Below are 21,548 nucleotides of genomic sequence, written 5' to 3' on the forward strand. Positions count from 1 at the left end.
ACTGCAAACTCTGATTGAAACTTGGGTTTTGATTTCAGGTCAGGGTTCAGTTCTGGTACCAGTGCAAAAGATCATCCTTCAGGGAGTGTACTTTTTATTTCTTAAAAACAATGTCAGCCACCTGCCTCTTTAAATGAGGGTATATATGGTGTGTGGCTGTATGTTTGTGACTGCTTCCAACTGTTGTAGCCCCTTGGCTTTCTGTATTGGAGAAAAGGTGGCATTAACTGTGTATGTAATGCACTTGAAAATCCCAATTGTCACAGTGCATTCAATCAATTTATGCAAGGCGCTTGTTTATATGTAACATTTTACAATATTATTTTTAGATTCACTGCAACAGAAATTCAATATTCCCAAAGAAAGTTCTTAATGTGTCAAACATTTCAAATACTGTATATTTTGGTTATGTGCTGTAATAGGACAATACAGCATTATTGTCCTTTGACAAAATACAACCGAAAAGACAAACTAGAAGCTCTATTATAAAGGATTTGTATCTATCTGAAATTTCGCCTTTCAAAATAGGGCATTAGGACAGTCAAAAAAGGCTTCATTAAAAAAAGAAATACCCCAATGATCTAGGTGAAGAAATGATGTGATGACAGACGTGATGGAGAATACTTGCGTCTCCGGGCTAATACCCAAAGCAATTAAAAAAGACATTAACCTACACTAAGCCAACACTGATGAAGACAAATTGAACGAGACCAACTGAAGTTTCAAAAGACATGTTCACTCTGTATTCAAGCTGTCTGAAAAGTGTTTAGGTCAAAATGTCAGCATTTACAATTTAACTTAAATTCCAAACGGTGAAGGGCTTCCATCTCAAATTGTCTTGGTTTGTTTGTTTTTTAAAGCTGTTATTTGACAGTCTCGGCCTTGACCATGAAACATGTTAAAAAAAGCCTGCATACAGAAAAGTTACACGTAGATAAACATGACTTTCATTCTGTAAACCCAACCCTTGAAACCCAAAGATCCCTTTATCAGGACCATTAATGTGCAGTCAGTACCTTTACTTTTCTAATTTAATACAAACATTGATACAAATTTTTGTAACAAAACGTTGCAGATCTCAAACCAGATATTTTTATTCAATTGCTTATTTCTCTTTACAGGAGGCAGCTACAGATTAGCAGTAACACCAGCAATAATATGGAGAAGCAAAAGAGACAGATAAAATGAACATGCCATGCGATGCTAAACCTAAACATCTCAAAACAATATTTACATTTCTACAGATGTCTCCGCTACCATTGCTGCTTATGAACGAGCCTCAGAAACAGACATTCACTCAGGCAGGTCTTACAGGCAATGTGGTAAATGCTTCACAGCCCCAGCTAAGAAGCAATAAAGAGGTAGTGGTGCCAGGAACAGCTGAACGATAAACCCTGGGCGTGATGCATTTAATAAGACACTTGAGACCCGAACTGAAATATTATAAGCATCGACCCTTTCCATGCAAACACCGCTCATAAATAGTTTGCTTTTGGGCAATACTTCTGACAGTGTGATAATAGAGATAGTACAATAAATAAATGTGGCTGCATTTGGAGGCAGACTGGGTGAAATTAAATGGTGACAAATAACTTTCAAACCCCCACATGTATGTACCCCAGAGAATCCCTCCTCTCACTCTACCCAGTCAATACCTAAAGTGTTCCACTGTACTTTACAATGCTTTTCCCATGGCTATACTATGTATTTAGCATAGTGTATCCTGGTTTGTCATGTTTACTAATACACTTCACCATACCTCAACTATTCTTTACAATGCTTACCTGTGCTTTATTACATTTTGCTATGGGAAACTTTTTATAAGGGTAAATACTACACCTGAACAGCCACCCAGGGATCATCATAAACTTAGTGCTGTAGCGTGGCCTCCTGGAGGCGATGCTTGGGTTTTTGATTTAACTCTACAATAGGTTGTTACATCCCATCCACTCATTCTTGCATGCTAAGCACAGCAGCTGTCAGAAAACCCTAATACTGGTACAATTGCATGGCCTATTGCAGCACTAACCTCTATTCAAAACCAGCGTTGGAACTGCAGGCACTTTGTCTAATACTTCAATCCCCTTAAGGTGAAACATTTCTTTTGTGCCAAGTTTTTTTTACTGGTTAATTAATGTCAACGTACGGTGTGGTTTGTGCATTTTGCTTTTGATAAAAGCACACAGTACAAATAATGACTTGCTGTTTCAGCTGATAAAAGATCTATCTGGAAGAGCTAGATTCTGCATTAACTTGGTGACCCACTGCAATACAGAATAAAGTCATCAGCTTAAACATGGTCCCCATCAGACCAGACCTATTGTACCTACAGCAGATCCCCACTTTTACACTAGAACACTGACCACTGGTTTCCCATTTTAATTAGCTTGTATAATTTCTATATAACAACACAACAAAATATCTCATTGCCTCTAACAGTGATCTAAATTGCACGCTAGGATTTTAACTCTCCACATGTGTTCTGTCAACTATTCCAAAGCATAATAAGCAGACTGCACTTATTATGCACACAATGTACATATACAGGCATCCCTGTTATGATTTACATTGACTAGCAAGAAAGAAATAAAAGAGAGAATGACATTAATAGCCCACAAAATCCAGAACTCAAAGTGGAAACAGGTGCACCCTGCCTAGGGTTGAATGTTTCTGTGACTTGGGACCCTGTAGCTCGTCTGTTGTTTATCATAACATGCATGTGCAGGCTCCATCTGGCATGGCGATGGTTTTCTGCAAACGTTGACATTCCTGGACCACCTGAGAGACTGCATTGATGGACACACTGGTCAATGCAGCCACTGCGTTGAGGGTCGAGCCGGGTGCACAGGGCCCCGCTGTCATGCCATGTAGAGGCACCGGGATCCATCTGCTTTCCCAAGATTGTTGCTGAATAGTCCCACACAGCTCTCACTCAGCTTTTATACACCTAGTGGATCACATACATTGCAGGCTTGGAGATTTTTGCTTAATTGTACTTTTTTTGGCCAGTCAGTGTGTATGTGAACATAGCACAACAATTGTATTTTTTCTTCTTAATTGTTTTAGTGAGTATATATTATTAACTTTACTGTTTATTTTTTTTAAGCAGTCACCATTATATAACTTACACAAACTGATATTATACTGTATCAGGTTGCAACAGGGAAAGACTATAGCAGAGCTTTCACATTCTTACACAGGCAGAAAAGAAAAACTACCAAATCAACTTATTAGACGTTAACTCAGAGCGAGAGAGAGCGAGAGAGAGAGAGAGAGAGTTACTTTCCAATTCCAGACTGTGTGATAAAATAATGTACTCATTTGGAAGATTGTTTTTGTTTGTTTTCTGAAAATCTATGTATAACACAGCCTGCACACATACTGGACCACGTTGGGTTCTCATTAGATTTCAGAAGATAGAAAGTGTGGCGCTTGGTCAGCACTTGCATTCAAGACATAATCTCTGCTCTACAAAGAAGCGTTAATGACTACTGAACCCATCCAATGTCTGCAAGCCAGGCATTTCCTTTACCTTTAGTCATGAATACTCTCAAAGAGACTCGCACTCTGTTGTAAATTGCTGGTTTTCACAAAGTCAATGATTTAAACAGCAGTGGCATTTAAACAGTGTTAACAACATAACAATTTATTTTTAGCAAGGTGCACTTGAATGATTTGGAGAGGGTTGCTCGATATGAGGCCAGGTTATAATCCCCAGGGGCCAGCCCGTGCCGGTGAAGCCCAGGCTACAGCTGTCCAGCTCCCTCCTGCTTTGTGGATAAATAGAGGACAACTTTCATATGTGCTACAGCGAGTTCATAGGAGAGAAAAAAAAAAGATATCATAAAACAATTGAGAAGTTCCCCATATGGTTCACAGCAGGGAAGAAAGTGAAGCACATGGCAATGGTTTGTCCTTTAGCTTATCTCTGCCTCCTTATCTCCTCCATGCCTCCTCTCTACCTGCAGTCCTGAGAATGACATAACTAGGTCACAGCTCCAGTCTTTGCACAGTGTAAGCTCACACTTCAGGGGGTACGGGGAGCGGAGACGGGCGGATGCACACAACATGCTTGGCATACACTGAGAGAAATACAGGTCCAGATAGGAGCTGGAAAACAACTTAGGAGGATTTCACTGGCTAACCCGCCAGGCTCTTCCTTGGCATTTTTTAAAGAAAGTTAAACTGGCAGCTGTCAAATAGTGAATCCTGTGCTTCAAGGTTGCTGCAACACTGGCAATAATTCACCTTTATACTGTATATTGTGACCCCGCTTTTCTTTCTGGTTTACATTCCTGCATCCATATCACCATTTGCCTTGGATTTTTGTTTCTCGATTTACGGAAAATTAGTAGATAAACTGGTAAAGTCTTACCAGTTTAATTAGACATACTGAGCCCCATCCAATTGATGATTTAAACAGAAAACCGGCACAATTGAATTACTGTTTATTAAAGTAGGACCACACCTTGCATGTTACTTACTTTTAGAGACAGAGATACAGTAGACTCACAAACTATTAGAGCTGTGTGTTTCCTCAAAGCCCCCTTCTTTTAATAATTTAAACAGCAGCAGTATTTCAGTACTTCAGTGTTTAGATCAGTCACTGTTTCGATCACTGGAACAGTGCTCGTGTCGGTTTTTATAACAGTGTGAATGCATGTAAACACTCTTGTTCTTTGTTTTTCTGTTGTATAAAAGGAGACCTAAAAAAAAAAAAAGCTGAGCTACAGTATGTGTGCGTTGGATTTAATTCCATTTTAAGCTTCACTTTCACTGAACAGTGTGCCCATTTTGAATTTTTTTTTTTTTTTTACACAAATTGTGAAACATTAGGCAAACTTCCAATGTTTCCGACAAAGTAAAGCCAAACCAATTCTTTCTCAGTTTACTTTTTCTTTTTATGTTTTTATTTAAATCCTGTCTTGTGCTGAATACTGCAAAGCGAGCCAGGATTTAAATGGCATTTAATATTTGCTTTTCAGACAAATGATATAGAGAAATCTTTTTTTTTCAAAGTTCTTGAGCTCTTTCTTGCAAGATTTAATATATGGAAATAAAAGGCTGCAAGAAATTAATTAGAGAACAGAGTCCAGCTGTCTAATGCCAACACCCATTCTAATACATGACTACTCATCTGACCACAATTGCAACAATGGAATGCTGTACCAAGTTATATAAATAAGAAAGAAGAATGAACAATTAAGAACTCGTTACTAAATAACATATTAACAATCCAGGAATGCTAGCAACACTATATTGGAGGTGTGTGTTCTGCAAAAGGGGCTGTGAACAATTCTTTCTTGATACTGGAGACTGGGCTGTCTTCTGTGAAGTCCTGATGTCACTAACAAGCTGCAGTGCTCAGGCCCAAATGAGGCAAAACTATTTGGAACTCCTTCCAGGAAAAGCAGCTGGGTACCTGATTTGTATTATTATCCTTGTTTAGAAAAAAAAAAAATATCAAAATGATGTAATAGACCCCGTGGAACCTGTTAAGTATTTAAACTTGAGCCAAAAAAACTGTAATGTGTCGTCTGGATCTCAAGATTTCATGTGCATACTGTAGTGAAAAAATAGATGTTGTTAATAGTCAGTAAATGCACTGTAGAACTGCAAAGAGGTATAATCTACCTGTATACTGCATTACATTTGAATACATTTATATTCCTGACACACAGCTTTATATTATTTCAAAACGGCAGTACACAGGAGCATTAGAGGTCAATTTAACCATTTCTAACGGAATATGCATGAGAGGCGTGCTGCTACAAACTGATAAGACGGTTCTCGATAACATCGAGGAAAATAAAGCAAAGCTAATTAGAACAGCTGAAGAATCGAAAACATTAAGGACAAGCTGCTGCTCAATCGTCTGCCTCAAAGCAGCTGCGGCAGACTTGCAAATATCTTCATCATTGTTTCTAGAGCTTATTACTCAGTCCTATGTGCAAACATTACTTAAATATGACCTTCTGAACCATCTGGTGACACAGAATTATCTATAATATATATCTATAAAAGCATTAGAATCTGACACAGCGGTGCTGCTTGGTAATCATCAGTAGGGACACTTGCATTGTCCCTGAGTGAGGACAGTGAACGAAAGGTTAATTATAAAGCAGTACTGTCTGGTGAGGGGATATTAACACTTAAACATAACTTCAATAACACTTAATAGATTATTACGTGAAACGAATAAGAAGCTAAGTAAAGCTGATAAACACTTCAGCTAGTGCTTTCATCAGTGTGATTACAATAACAGCCAAAACCTTTGTTTGAGTGACGCATTATAAGTCTGTATTATTAAAGCATTTGTGTACTACATTCCAATGTTAATAAGCGAACGTTAGAATCAGAGAGCGTCATGATTCTGAGGTTCCTAGAGAGTCCACCAGATGTCAATGACCACTCAACCTGGGACAAAATATATGCGATTCAGTAAATAAAACGTGATGTTTATCAAACTATTCTGATTGGCTTTTTTTTTTTTTTTTTTTTTTTTAAAAAGGTTCCTGTATAACATGCATTTTTAAAATATATATATATATATATATATATATATATATATATATATATATATATATATATATATATATATATATATATATATATATATATATATAATATAATATAAATCAATAGGATGTCACAGCTAAAACAATGTTCACATAGCATCAACAGGAAAGGAGTACTGACGAACCAAAGTCTTGATGAAAGCTGACAGAAAATCTACAATAACATATAGTAACAGAATATTTTAAATGTAGGTATTAAATTACTGCCAAGCAAGTGACACACTGTAAAGCTGGTCCTTTAAAACATAATTCACAGAACGTCCCTTCCAGCAGTAACCAGTACAGTTCATCAGGGAAAGTTTTTTTAGACTGTAATTACTGAATAGAGATAAATATTAACAATCTGCAGTACAGAGAGGAGAGCATTCAAACCCCAAAGGCTACCCTCATGAATTAAATAGCCACAGCCCTCCACAAACATTCACAGAGTATTCTGTTCATATGACAAGTAAAATGTATGGGAAATACATTAAGGTAATAGCTAGACCACAAGATTCTTACTGAAATATTTACCAGTGGGTTTTATTTTATTTATTTATATATTTATTTTTTTAAACTGAGGCAGATGGGTACACTGTTCAGGTAATCCAACCCAAATTTGAATAGCTTCAAACTGCTAGACAGCCAGTCATTTCGAAAGCGGAACATGCCTTACAGCTCACAGCTTCTGAATCGCAGTGTCATGTTTCCATAGCAACAGAATACTTAATAACCAACTTGCAGAGCATGCACCAAGACACGGTTCTTTTGCCACAATGAACAATCTCCTTTGTGGGGGCATTTCTGTCTGCAGCCAAGATTATTTTGTATTGCATTTTGATTATTGGTATTATGAATGTGCACACAACCTACTCTGTCGAATGCAAAGTTGCTCATTTGATGTGAAAAGCACAAATAAAACAATCAAAGTCACTTCCATAGAAAACGTTGACATCCCAGTACTGACTGACGGCCAACGCTGTGTCTGTGAAACGCTGAAACGTGACTTCAATAATTAACCACAAAAGACACTCCACTGGCTCTGCCCTCCAACTCACTGAAGTTTGTGGATTTGGGAAGCTGTGTTCATCTTTACTTATTCCAGTCTTATATAAACCGGTATGATTTTTTGGTCATGGCAGAGATGGCATAACCTATTGCTTAGCAGTCTAAACTGGACGTGGTTTTATTTCTTTGATGTTAATTAAACCCCCTTTGCTGTAATCTTACAAGAGTGTGTAAAACAAAGCCAGATACAGTTTAAACTGTTATACAATGGCTGTGAAATTCCCTTGCTCTCGACTGACTGCAACAGTTTAGTTTACTGTAATACAACCAGCCAACAGGTTATTGGATATTTTGTACAATATTTGTATAAGGGTTTTCCAATGGTCTGAACATTAGTTAAAAATGAAACAAAAAAATAATAAAAGCCAGCCATAAAGAAAAAGAAAATAAATGAAATTTGCAAGCACACTTGTTGACTAGGCGGTAACCTTACCTGATTCTCCTCATGAGAAACCCTCATCTGCTCTTTCAGAACGGACATCCTGGCTGCTTCCTCTTTCCTCAAGACCCTCTCCTTCTTCAGCTCGGGGCTCCAGAAGGTCTTGATGCTGTTCATGGAGGAGCCCAGCTTGCCGTCCTTGAGATCCAGCTCCTTGCGGAGCAGCTCGTTCTCCCTGTGCAAGTCCTTGAGCTGGGAGTGCATGTCCAGCATGGTGTTGTCCCTGACCTGCCTGAGTGAAGAGGGAACCTGGTGGTGAAGGCCAGCCGAGGTCAGGGTGCCGTGATCGCCGTAGGAGAGGATATCTGCATGAGGAAGCCCAGCCGAAGCGATGTTCGGGCTGCTCCCCATGGCAGTGACGCGGCCCCCGTACGTCGCCCGGCTCGTAGCCCTTCCGAGGGTCATGGTGCCCTTTGGGAATGTGGTGGTCGCCACCCCTTCGTGGTCGCTCAGGTACATCGGCCCCGAGGTGGCGTAAGCGGCGTTCAGAGACTGGATGTTCTCCATTGACAAGGTCTTGCCAGCCCCTCCTGCCCCTCCGCCCCCTCCGCTGTTTGTTCGCCTGTGTCCCAGCCGGGGGGACCTCGGCAAACGGGGAGACCTGGAGGGGCTGCCTTCCAAATGCCCGACCGTTCTTGCGCTTCCATACATGGTTGCTGTTATGGAATCTCCTGTGGGAGTTCAGTTCTTACTTACTGCAACAATACTCTGATTGAATTGAGCAATCAGTCAATGTGTCCACCCCTTCAGTACCTGTACAAGCTTGTTACTGCATGCTTGGGGCTGGCAAATTTGGAAGGCCTGTCTAAGATCTGGGAAAATAAAACAACAAAAAAAAAACAAAGGGGAAAATAACATTGCTTTAGTAAACATCATATTTAACACTATGACCACATAGTCTAATACGCTACTATTTAATTGATTAAAAGTATCACATGTTGGGTGTTATGTAGGTTATGTCAGTAGCATTCTTTAGGGGATATTCACTAGCTCATTGAGGATGACAAATTTCCTACAAGATAGAAATTGCAACCCTGTTTCTCTACATCATAACCAGCTATTAGGCTTGGCTATCTTTATATTCTTAATTGAACTACTCTACCTCCTGCCTCGTCTAAGTGCGACTGAATCACACGGCAGTGTACATGTGTTCACAAAGATACAGGGGTCGACAGAAGCAACTGTGAAATTGTTAGATCTGTGGGTGGAAAGAGATTTTGTTTAACACGTCCTCCAAGAACTATTATTCAAAAGATAAAAAGCAAGCAGCATTGGTACGTATTGGAGAACAGATTAATATTCTAGCAATGTAGTAAGTGAACTATAACATAATGCTCTGCTTTTGCTGTAATTGCTTTCAATTAGTTGAAACATATTATATATATATATGTACATGCAACAGGCCCCTACTACAGCAAGTCAAAAACAAAGAATGAAATATTAAGAAAATAAACGATAAACGTTGTGGAGAGTACCCTTTAAATAGAATACACCCAGCCCCAGAATACTGAGCCCTCAGTGCATCAATGCAATCTAGCTTGGAAAGACACCGTTTGTATTGTATGTGACATAACGATTATATGTAATCATGCACAGGCATATGAAGGCATAGGCTGTCATATTCTAGATCACATGATTGTGTTACCAGTAACCCACTTACTGCAGAGCAGGTGTTACATTATGTTCTGCTAACCAGATATATGTTATTTTTCATGTGGTGCCAGGATCAGTGTGTATTATTAGCTAGAGGTACCGAAGCAGGTATAGTTAAGGGTACAATTAATGACAGATAACACTTCTACTCCCATTGCATAGCAGTTTACACCATGTCCAGCTTTTTGCTACGATCTCATCTGGTCACATCTGTGTTTAACTAGGTGTACAGTAAGTAAATAAGATTACTGATATGTAAAGAGAGAATTATCTTTTACACAGTAATTATGATAAAACCAAGTTACTGTAGGAAGGTAACTGAACCAAGCAAACAAAAATCAGCTTGACAAATACCGTATCATACAACCTGCAGTAAATAATGCACAGTCAACCCGTGTTCCTCTTTTATTTACTATTGTAAATACTAAATGGTACTGCTGTTCAATATAATTATTCTACCTCATTTCCTTTTTCTTATTTTGTTAAACCTGGAATACAGCAGTGCCACACTGTCACAGTGCAGCAAACTATAAATCATTTGATAAAATAGTCCTGGTTTGTGTCTGGTCCTTGTACTGCAGGCAATTCCAGAATGTTGTTCGAATGTAAATCTATACCTTAAAGGTATAAGACTGACTGTGATTGTATATTATTGAGGCTACTGGTCTCTTTATAGCTTTTCATTGACTGTCTTCTTACACAGCATCCTGGACAGCACCCCTTTTCAAACACTGAGCTCAGAGCACGCCTGCTCCTGACAGCAGTGCATTAGAACTAACAGCGGGGATGTTAAATGTTCCGGCAAATCTGCACAACTTGGAACTGTTTACCAGACTTGCATTTGATACGTTTAACATTAATAAAACAAGGTGGTAGTGGCTAGTAGGCAAGTTACAGCACAGTCCTTTAACCTCTTAAGACACAAATTAGAATATGGGTTATATCTTAAGTGCAGTTATTTTAGGCTCATCCTCTGCTATTCTGTAGGTTTGCCAAACATGTTACCAAATGGTCTGTCTAGTAACTCAAACATATATATATATATATATATATATTATATTACAAAGAAATGTAAATTACAAATCACATGTTGATTAAAATATACCCACAAATGTGGATGTTGTAATTCAAATACGAGTGGAAGATTTTTAAGCTTACGTCAGGACTACACATGGATTACTTTTTATGGTCAAACCTTGCACTGTAGTTCACATCACAAAGCTCACACATGAATTGATACAGCTGGACGCCTCTTCTTAAGAGAGTTGTTGCTAGTCAGGATTTAGCCACACAAGCTTTGTCTTACTGTAGCAGCCTCTGTAGAGCCAAAATACATTCGATTTTAAAACCCGCTTGTACAAGTTTTACTTCGACTGGCTTCAACATCTGGCTTCCTGTCTGACTCGAACTTCATAAGCAAACAAGTGAGAAAATTACAACACACGTCACAACAGGAATGTTAGACATCTGCTCATCACTCTTCACTTGTTCAAGCAATATGTTCATTATTCATAGTGTATACAAATGTCACTGAGTCTGTCGCACTTATGACAATAATGCTGTAATCAAGCAATCACAGATATAATAGCACAGCTTGCAAATTGTTTAAGTGACTGCGTCCTGTTTTCCTTTGGAGCTTATTTTTTGTAACTGTTTTCCTGCAGGTATATTGTATTCTACAAGCTTCTAGCTTTGATTTCTACATAAAGAACTCTGCACACAGAGGCTGCGCATTAAACACCACTGCTGTGCAAGTGCTACACAAAGACAGCAAATTGCTAATCAATTATAAAGCTTAGCAGCACGGATAACAAAGCAGCATTTTCAAAGTAATTTGTTGCAGCCTGTAGCACAGCACTAAAATGTGGCTCCATCAGTTTAAACATGAATGCAATACTGTGCTGGAGTGCTTTTTTCTTGCTGCAGAGCAGAACAAAAGAAACAAAATCTGTACTGCAAAAAAATTGCCCAAGCAGCTCTCTGCTTAACCACATGGCGTATCTCTGCATATCTCTGGCCGGCACGTTCCTGTGACATTTGCTGGTAAAAGCACTGAAGTGGACCACCACCAGCACCAGACAATTTAGTTATTGTGTCATATCCCAACATTTACACCGCTGGACTTAAATGCATGCAAGTTTAAACAGGCTCATTTTACCTCTGGCTGTACCCGCTACACTTTTAGCTGAATATCTCTTTGTTCTTATGGCTCACTGGACAGTAAGCTGGATTTCAATGGTGTAATTTTTATTAACACATACTGTACATGAATAAGGCTGCTTGAGTTTCAAACCAAAAACCATCCAATTAAAATGCATAAAGATTCCCTGAAGATGGTCTTTTTATTTAAGCAACAATACCCAAACTCGCTTGCCAGCAAAATTCTATATCACTGAACTCACTGAACAGTAAAGGACACTTTGGTGTAATATCATAGAGTAATGCAAGGTGGTGTCTTGTCAGTACTGGAAGATCTCTAAAAGAACAAGTGGGGTTATGGCAAACTACTTTTTATTTTTTTGTAAGGGTGGTCTCAGTAACGGATACTGCTTTCAGGCACAGTAAATAACTGCATCACTCCACAGAGCATTCCTCTGTCTCAAAGCAAGTCTTCATTGGTGACTATGTGATGTGTGATCCTGCTTGCTGGAATGTCTTGTGCACCATATGCTTTCTTCACAGTTACTGCAGCAAGACACCCATGTTGAAAATGTCAGCACTATGCAGGGTGGCCTGGAATTAAGATGTCTCCCACTTACAGTTTGTGCATCTCATTTTTTTTCAGTTTCTCAGTTTCACGGGTAAACATGAGACACTGTAAGTACTTGACAGATTCAAAAATAAATAACATTTGCATTACAATAATAGAATAACTGTAAGAAAAACGAATTATCAAAAAACAACAAATTCTATTTCTCGTTCCCCACCTCTGAGTGTGAACACAAGATGCCGTACCTCTGTGATAACTTACAGGTGAAATTGTAAAACAGGTGAAATTGTAAAACTGGTGAATGCTCCTGATCTACACTCAGATCACTTCAGTACACACACCACTCATGTCCACAGGACTGGCAGTCCTTGGTTGAGATAGAGACACAACTGTTAGTGGCAGGGTGTGTGTTCAGGTTAGGGCTCTGTGTTCTCACAGAGCTCCCATTGCACCACAAACTTATAAATGAATGTCCGGAGAATAACACTCCTGGTGGTGAAATGACTTTATCAGTTCTCAGGGTGTACCGAGTGAGGTGTGTTCAATTTTCACTTGACAGCAAGCTGCAGAGAGAATATGAATATTGCTATACTGTGAAGCAGATATCCTCGATTACTACAGCTGGCGATTTTTCAAGCAGACAAATTCAGACACCGGTACAGCAGACACTGAATACCCTAGCCACACCTTTACCGGTAAAAGATGCAGATATAGACGCCCCTTCCCCCCATGCATTTATGTCCCTAAAGTAATCAATAACCGAGGTTGAATAGACTAGTGCATTGAAGCATTGATAACAGCGCTACGAACATTCATTTTTCTATTCTATTTGTGCGCTAGATTAAGAAGATGCATCTTTCTAAATAATCAAAGCGTTCAGCCTGTTAAAACCAACCTAATTCATTATCACTCTTACATTCCCTCCGCTTGCAACCGGTCTGCATACAACTGGTTGTACAGAAGGGTTGTATGCCGGCAGGTTTTAAAGGGTTAACGACGGCACTGATTTAAATGGACTAGTGCAAGGGAAAGCCCCTCCTCTTTGCAGAGATGATTGGTTATTTCGAGCTCATCAGTGCCACTGCCTGCATTCGAATGGCAAGGACCGCTGTCAATCTAACAGAAATGTCAATTCCTGAGAACCGAGAGGTTTAGTCTGACATAACACTCCAGATTCCCTGCTATATCTAATATTAATATTACACGCCCATAATTAATTTAATAGGACCTCGTATTTTTATTCAATCACTACCGTTGTAAACATAAGCGTAAAGAAAACGTTTGCAAAAAGGACCAAATGTTCCTGTGCTTATACGAATCACGGCATGTAAAATCATGACACACTCTCACAACCAAAAACGACAGACATACTCAATGTTATTTCTAAACATCCTACACTTGCATGGCCACCATATTTCTTAACACCGATTTATATATTTTTACTAAAAAATGTCTTCTTAGTTCTACCATATGCCTGCATGTTTTAAACAGTTTTTACACCAGACCAGTCCCATGCTTAGCCCCTAAGTGTTGGACGAAAATAATATTTAATAAACTGTCTCAAGCATAAGCATAGTACATGTTGTGCAATATATTCAATGAGTACTATTGTATTATTATCGCTGTATGTTTTATTAATCACCGGAACGAAAAAGACCAATATTAATGACAGCCACGGAAGACAGAAAGCATTGCATTTTCTACACGGATTCAATGACACTTGCATCGCTTTTTTAATGTCTCGTTTCCACAGTATACGCTTCTTATTTTCCACAAAAAACACTGAAATACAAAAGAAAATATGCAAAAGAAATAAATAACAATCTCTTCAGACCATTTCCTCCTTCTAAGCTGTTCAGTCAAAGCAATGCATCTGTCCCGTTTTTCCCACGGAACGACCACTGACTGATGAAAAAAAAAAAAAAAAAACTATGCGCACCCTTTCTCCCGTGCAAACAATTGTTGGATAACATGCATTTTATAACACGTTAAACAGCTGCAAACACACACAAACAAAAAAAAAAGGACCAAAATACTACTATTGAAATAGTGTTGCCTACCCCAGTTGTAATGTCAGTGCTTCTCCATCACAGCTCCTCTCCTGGCTTCCAGCCCCGAGTCAACATTCCCAGAATTCCTAACCTCTCCTTTCATTGGGCCGCTAACACACTCCGGCACTGGGGAGCAGCAGCAGCAGCAGCAGCAGCAAGGCAATTGAAGGCGAAGCTGGATTCTCGAACATAAAGGCAGGCGGTATTCACGCAAAGCCCGTCGAAGCGAGCGTCGCAACACTGTTGCACAACCAGCAGAAGTGGCTGTACTTGTCTGCTGCTGCTGTTGCTGTAGTGACGGTAGTGATTATCCTGACTGTCCTACCGTCGCGTAGCGTAGCTAGAGGTGGCGCATAAGAAGTAGTTAATACAGCTGGAATCGGGGGGGGGGTGTGGGGGTTACAAATTTATAATGAATTTCCAAAATGCTGAAATAGGAACGGTGGCCACATAGGGTGTGTTGGAGATTAGTAGATGCATTATTAATTAGTTAGTTGATCGATAACTGGAGTAATTTATCGATGTAAACATTAGATTTGTGTATCCAAGAAACATGGAACATTGATAAAGATGAGACACACATCCTTTTTCAGTATCTGAATAAATTTGTTTTATATATATATATATATATATATATATATATATATATATATATATATATATATATACCGTATGTATATTACACTTGGCTTATTTCAGCAAAGAAAGATTAAATTCATTTTAAAAAAGAATACTGTATCTTTGTTGGCTTAAATCAACTATCAGTATTAGTAGCTAAGCAAGGATGCCAATGAAGGAACTGCGAAATAGCATAGTAAAGCACAGGCAAACACAGTTAACCATGGTATAAACAAATAAACAGTAAATGCATGGGAAAAGCCATTGCGCATTTTTATCAGTGTGCCAAGCCTGGCTACCAGCTTGTACGCTTAAGCCACAGCTACCTGCTTACAGAACAACTGTAGCCCATCCCTAAGATAATCAGCAATAACTCTGATCCACAAGCAGTCATGCAGGGGTCGAGCAGCTGGTGGTGTGATTGGCAATGTACTAGTATTGGGGTTGGGTGCATATCAACAGTCCACCCTGATACCCTGTACGATTCACTGATTTGTCTCAGCAGACAGTCAAACACATTTATTATTGGTAACACCTGAAGCCATCAGACACCTCCCATCCTCACTGAAATCTCAGTTCAATGCCTACCATTTAAGTCACTTACTTACCTGATCAGGTAACTTCTTGTTTCATATTCTAAAATACACAAATAAAACAGAATGTCAGAGGCTTAAAATTAAACAAGCATGCGAAAGACCTGATTTTATACAGTAAAACGGATATTGTATCATTATGCACTACGTGAGAAAGTGATCTGTGAAAAGGATTAACATTTTATCCCAAATGTTTCAATCCCTATTTTCAGGTGAATTATTTGACATTTCTGGAAACTTACTTATAGATTTTCACTTGAATATTGATCGATTTTTACTGAAATGCTTCTAAAAGCTCTTATAAATTAAAAAAGGACTGGACATTAGGAATTGAAAGAACGACCTTCTCTATAAGGGGCAGGAGGTAAGGTGTCAGAAGTAGCACAATTTAAAGGACTGACACTAAAGCTGTATTTAATGCTCAGCGTTTCAACTGACAATCTGATTCAGCCAGTCAGATGAAAGCTTGCTGTTACCTGCTCCTTTGTATTGTCATCCACAGTCATATAACAGGGTATAGTTCCTGTGATTTACAGTAAACACATTCGGTGAGTTACAGATGAGTCAGGGATGACAGGGAGCTGCGTTTCATTTCCTTAACAAGGGCAGTCTGCTTTTGTGATTTACTGGCTAAGTAGGATGAATCTTTCAATTTCTCAGCAGGCCGGTGCTTGTGATTCATTTTCTGTGGCAGGTTTATGGAGGTCGCCTGAAACACTAACCAGCGGACAGCGTATTCAGCTTTTAAACTGAGAGAAATCACTAAGCAAATGAATATTGGAAACTGTGAGATGCATGCATACATACACCTTATGCACTACTAAAATATTTGCACGATATATGCAAGTACATAATTGTATCAGACAAGGGTTAGGGTTAGGTTTACAGCTGGGCTTATATCGTGCACATACACACACACACACACATATATATATATATATATATATATATATATATATATATATATATATATATATATATATATATATTCAATGGTGTGGAAGCATTAGGTACCAGGGTAATAAAGATACTGTAGGTAGAAAGGGTTTTGCTTTCATAATATGGCAGCTGTCCATCCTTATGTTTTTCTTATTTCTTAGTTTATTTTGTTTGGTAACTCAATATTTACCTCCAGTAGCAACAGTTATGTACTGTGTGCAATCATGCTTCCTGTTTGCTGGCATTACTGCATGCTTGAAATCACTTCTGCAAACCCAGGGGAAGGATTTATTCAAATTGGTCCTTAAGCACATATACAGTATGTGTAACACTTACCAGCAACTCAGCAAAGCCTCAGTGGGTTTTGCCTTTACTTTCACTAGGAACTCCAGCATGAGAACATAATTCCACATAGCTGTCCAGGGTCCGGTTGTTTGAATCTTCTGTGATTCTAGAATTTCTTCATGAACACGACTCTTTATTTAATCCATTAAAACAGCCATTCATTAAATAACTCCAAAGTTAAAGCTAATTAAATATACATACAGTGCCGTACATATAGTGACACAAAAGATTAAAGAGAATTGCTGTTAAGTGCTTCCTCAGCAACACAAGCTTGCATTTTCGTAATTACCACGAAATGTGCTCTGTGTGCAATGGACTCTAATGAATTAATTCATTAGGGCAATCACACTGTACCTTTAATTTGTACATAAAAAAGTAAACTCAAAATATTAGCTGTAGCAATGAATATTAAAAACATCTGCATGCTACCCCATAAAGCAGCAAAATGCCTGCATTTTAAACCCATAAAATAAAGCTCTGATTTAGGAAATTCACTATCATGCTCATTAAAAAAAAAAAAGTGCACTAAATATTGTATTAGTTCAAATTAAACTTGTACTTGCCTTGGAAGGCTGCAGGGATTGATGCAGATAAATATTTTATAATCTTGAAATTGTGAAGGACCAAATACACATTTGAAATCTGGACAGCAGATATGATAGTGCAGTGTATGCTATGTATCACAGCAGAGGCAGCTCATTTTTATATACATTTGCACAGGAATATTAAAGTTATGAGGTAACTAAAGCTGTGTTTTTTGGTGTCGGTTTGCTTCTGTGTAGTTTACTCACTTTTCCAAAGGCAATGTTTTTCCCTGCTGCTTTCCACTCACTTTAACTCTAAGATCCAAATAGACGCGAGTGGAGGGAATAGGTAGAGATAAGATGTGAGTTGTAATACAATTTATTATTTTGTTGTTTTAACTCAATTTGTTTGTCTACAAGCCATCCGGATATTAGCTAGTTTAATGTTTGTTTTCCAGCCCTTCAATTTTTCATATTGTCTGCAGTGTCATTAAAACGATAGTGATTTAGTTGGCGGATTACAACAATCTTTCATTGATTAATATATATATATATATATATATATATATATATATATATATATATATATATATATATATATATATATAGTTCTTTTTTTGTGCTTGTACAAAGCTCTTTGATTAATTCCACTGAAGACTGAGTCTTTATTTACTGAGCACAGACAGCAGCTTGTGAGTTTTGCCACTCCACCAGCTTTGCAATGTTCCTCAAGTACCCTTCTCGTATGAGGTGAGAGGGTAGTTCAGTCTACATGCTCATCCAAATCTTGACCTCTCTGGAGGACTGTCGCTTGTGATGGCAGTGTGTTACGTGGATCCTTGTTCAGACCAGAGCCAAGAGGAACATAACTTATTTAGCTTGTCCCAACCCAAAGACTTTCAAGAAGCAGCACAGTTCAGTGGAGGTATTCACCTGCTCTTAATTCATTTAATGTACATCTTCCATAACCTCTGATCAGATCACTGCAATCTCAAAGTGCAATGTATTTATTTAACCAGGAGTTACACCTTGTTTTTCAAGGGGGTATCGGCAAGAAATAACTTATAAAATCAATGGCAAAAAAAAAACAAATCATTCAAACAGGACCAAAGCAATCATAAAAACAGTAATACAAAATAAAACCATACACAAGTGAGAACTGAAGCAGAACTGGGAGAGATTGCCTTTGGTACACATGAGACCACTTAGGGTCAGTGTGCACCCTGATATCAGAACTTACATGCCTTCTCCTTTAGACCGCATCTCCTGCTGGAATATGAAGTGAAACCTACAAGAAAGGGCTAAGCTGACACAAATGGAATGAGAATTGGGTTGTATTTTGGAGCTGCTTGGCTGTAAAGTCTAATTTATTAGTCTATACAGTATGACAGAGGATTCTTCATTGAATTGAACAGATTGCTCTATAGTAGTTATTCCAAGAAGCACTGTTACCTTTTAACCATGCAGTCTGTTTAAATAGAGCGCTATGTAGAACTATTTAGATTTTCTTTGTTGTGTATCGCATGCCTCTCTAAAGAACCACTAATGAAATATTTCCATTGATCTGTGCACTCACCCTTTCTTTAACCTAGCATGATACGAGATATCGTTTTATTATAATAATAGCATATGTTTGCTGTAACATGGGCTTTTTTTATCTTTTCAAAACTGCCCACATGACAGGTAAGATTTATGGAAATATTTCATTAGCTATAAACACTACTACAAGTATTAATATTCACTGTACAAATAAAAAGGCTAGATTATGAAGTCTGGCAATGCTGGTATGCTCCAGTAGAAGGTCCCTTCCAGGCAAACTGTGTAATTGCTACAATAATGATAGCAGGTGAGAAAATATTTTCTTACTGAAATGGTAGTTTTATTGGCCATTATTGTAAAATTATAAACAGCGGTTGCAATATTCTAGACCTGTATCTCCATCAAGACCTTTGTTAAATGTCTACGTCTACATCAGGCCAAATAATAATAGATCTTCTGTTATTGTTAGTATTATAATGTTGCCCAACTTGAAACATCCACATAAAATAGGGTGGACAGATATTGGGTCTTGCTTTACACTGTAATAATAGTCAAGACTTATTTCCTTTAGTAAGGTCAAAGTGATGCTATAATCACGCCTTGTGACCCGGGTGGCTTGTGGGTGACATCAGACCAGGAAATGAATGAATCAACACAGGCAACTACTACAGGTGAAGCGCTGCTGCACACGCTTAATAATAAATAAAATGGTTAAACAAAAGACAGACACTGACACAAAAGTAAACGGTATGGTGGCCAAAACAGACAAGCAACAGTCACAGAACAAAGCAAGTATCGTGCTGGTGTAAAACCGGCACGGGTAGCAATTGCTGTCTATAGGATTCTCTCTGGGTTAGCGTGTGCCTCTGAACACGCTAACCCAGTTCTGTCAAAGCTGCAGGTTAATGAATCTGGAGATGGTCACATTCTGCACAAGTTTAGCATGGATGGGGAATTTTAACCCCATGCATGCTGTAAAACAACAATAACAAAACATTGTGTAAAACACAAAACCGTACATTTACATAATAATAATACATAATGTTTGTGTGTGAGCCAGTATACTTTCACATCTCCCAAATAAAATCTACTAAACAAATGCATGGGCGGCTACAGTATCTGTATAAAATGATACCTTTTAAGGGTAGTACGTCCCTACGAGGCAATTCGGGCCTGCTGTAGAAGAAAATGGTACGTTTTAAGATCTGTTGTAAGTTTTTTTATAGAGTTACTAATTATGATATTTGCAGTCATAAATTACAATTAGTAATAAAACACAGACTTTTACACAGTCATGTTTTTTATATTTCATGTTGTAAGAATGTCATAATAGACACTATTACTGTATTCATACTGGATTTATAACAGATAACAAATCCCTAAACTTATAGGAATACAGTACATGTTTTCAAAATATGGAATTCCCTAAAACCCAGCAATATAATACATCCTAAACTAAAGAAATGCAAAACAATAGCTTTCAATACAGAGTATCTTTTTGTACTATTTTACTGTGTAAGCCCTACACTGGAAGGAACTGTTTTCACCAAATAAAGATCACACATATTAATATGACTTCATTCTTATCACCTTTATTGGACCTCATTTACTTGCTTCCAGCAGACCCATTAATGCAATCTAATGCCTCTTAGGATTTGTGCTGTAGGTTGATGACTAACAAGCTCTCCAGAAAGGCATTAATCAAAGCACTGATCTCTGACTGATCTAGCGCTGGGGAAAGGTTCTGTAATATAGCGACGGTACAGTCAATGCTGGTCAGCCAGACGCAGGTCAAGAACAATCTCCCTAAAACTACCATTTATATTGCTGCTATTCAGCTGTCTGCAACACCAGTTGAAAAGGACGCTCCAAAGGGCAGATCGAGAAGCTTATCACATTTAAAAATATATAGAAAATGTATTGAGAGGTTACATTCAATTGACCTTTTCCTTTTCTGAAACTGCAACAACAACCAGATCTTGATAGTGAAGAGACGAAAGAAGGTCTAGCAAGTAACGTTAAAGTCCACACACATTTCATGATAAGGTCATTATATCCGACAATTACCAGCAAATACTGAGTGATTGGCTGATCTGTCCATTTGGGATGTTATTGCAATGATATGTCAATGTGTATGGCGTTGCTTTCCGTTGTAGGTTTTGTAGTGTAACACTGGGGGAGGAGGGTGGTATTTTATTTATTTATTTGTTCACTTTCTGCTATGATACTGCTTTTATCTCACAGATATGTTTTCTAAAAGCCCAGGTAAGACTGCATTGTGCATGCAATGCTGTGGCTTTGCACTGTATTCTGTGAGATCCACAGAGATGCAGGGGTGGGTAATTTCTAGTTTAGGATTTGTGGAAATGGAGATTTTCTGAGATAATGTTTTGCTAGGGCAGATTTAGCCATTGTGTTGATGCATACCCAGCCACCAGTTCTAGCTTCCTGCAAGTAAAGCACAGAAACGATTTTAAAACATTGATCCTCACAAACAAGGCACAGTATCCCC

At 38.3% G+C, this 21,548-nt stretch overlaps 1 protein-coding gene across 14 annotated transcripts in view; it reads right to left on the reverse strand.

Moving 5' to 3' along the window:
• Positions 1–14,829, reverse strand: part of LOC117412450 (ERC protein 2) — a 256,504-nt gene extending 241,675 nt beyond the window's left edge. For 9 of the 14 annotated variants that reach the window (XM_058999908.1, XM_058999903.1, XM_058999898.1 and 6 more), the window contains exons 1-2: positions 14,488–14,828; positions 8,059–8,876 (exon numbers count right to left, since the gene is read on the reverse strand). In XM_058999908.1, the coding sequence (XP_058855891.1) occupies positions 8,059–8,715 (657 nt within the window). In that variant the 5' untranslated portion in view covers positions 8,716–8,876; positions 14,488–14,828. Of the gene's footprint in view, positions 1–8,058; positions 8,877–14,487 lie in introns of all 14 variants that reach the window. The other 5 variants (XM_058999907.1, XM_058999905.1, XM_058999910.1 and 2 more) reach the window with 2 other exon arrangements.
• Between the last annotated feature and the right edge of the window lie 6,719 nt (positions 14,830–21,548).

Source organism: Acipenser ruthenus, chromosome 25, assembly GCF_902713425.1.
Source record: "Acipenser ruthenus chromosome 25, fAciRut3.2 maternal haplotype, whole genome shotgun sequence".
Lineage (NCBI taxonomy): Eukaryota > Metazoa > Chordata > Actinopteri > Acipenseriformes > Acipenseridae > Acipenser > Acipenser ruthenus.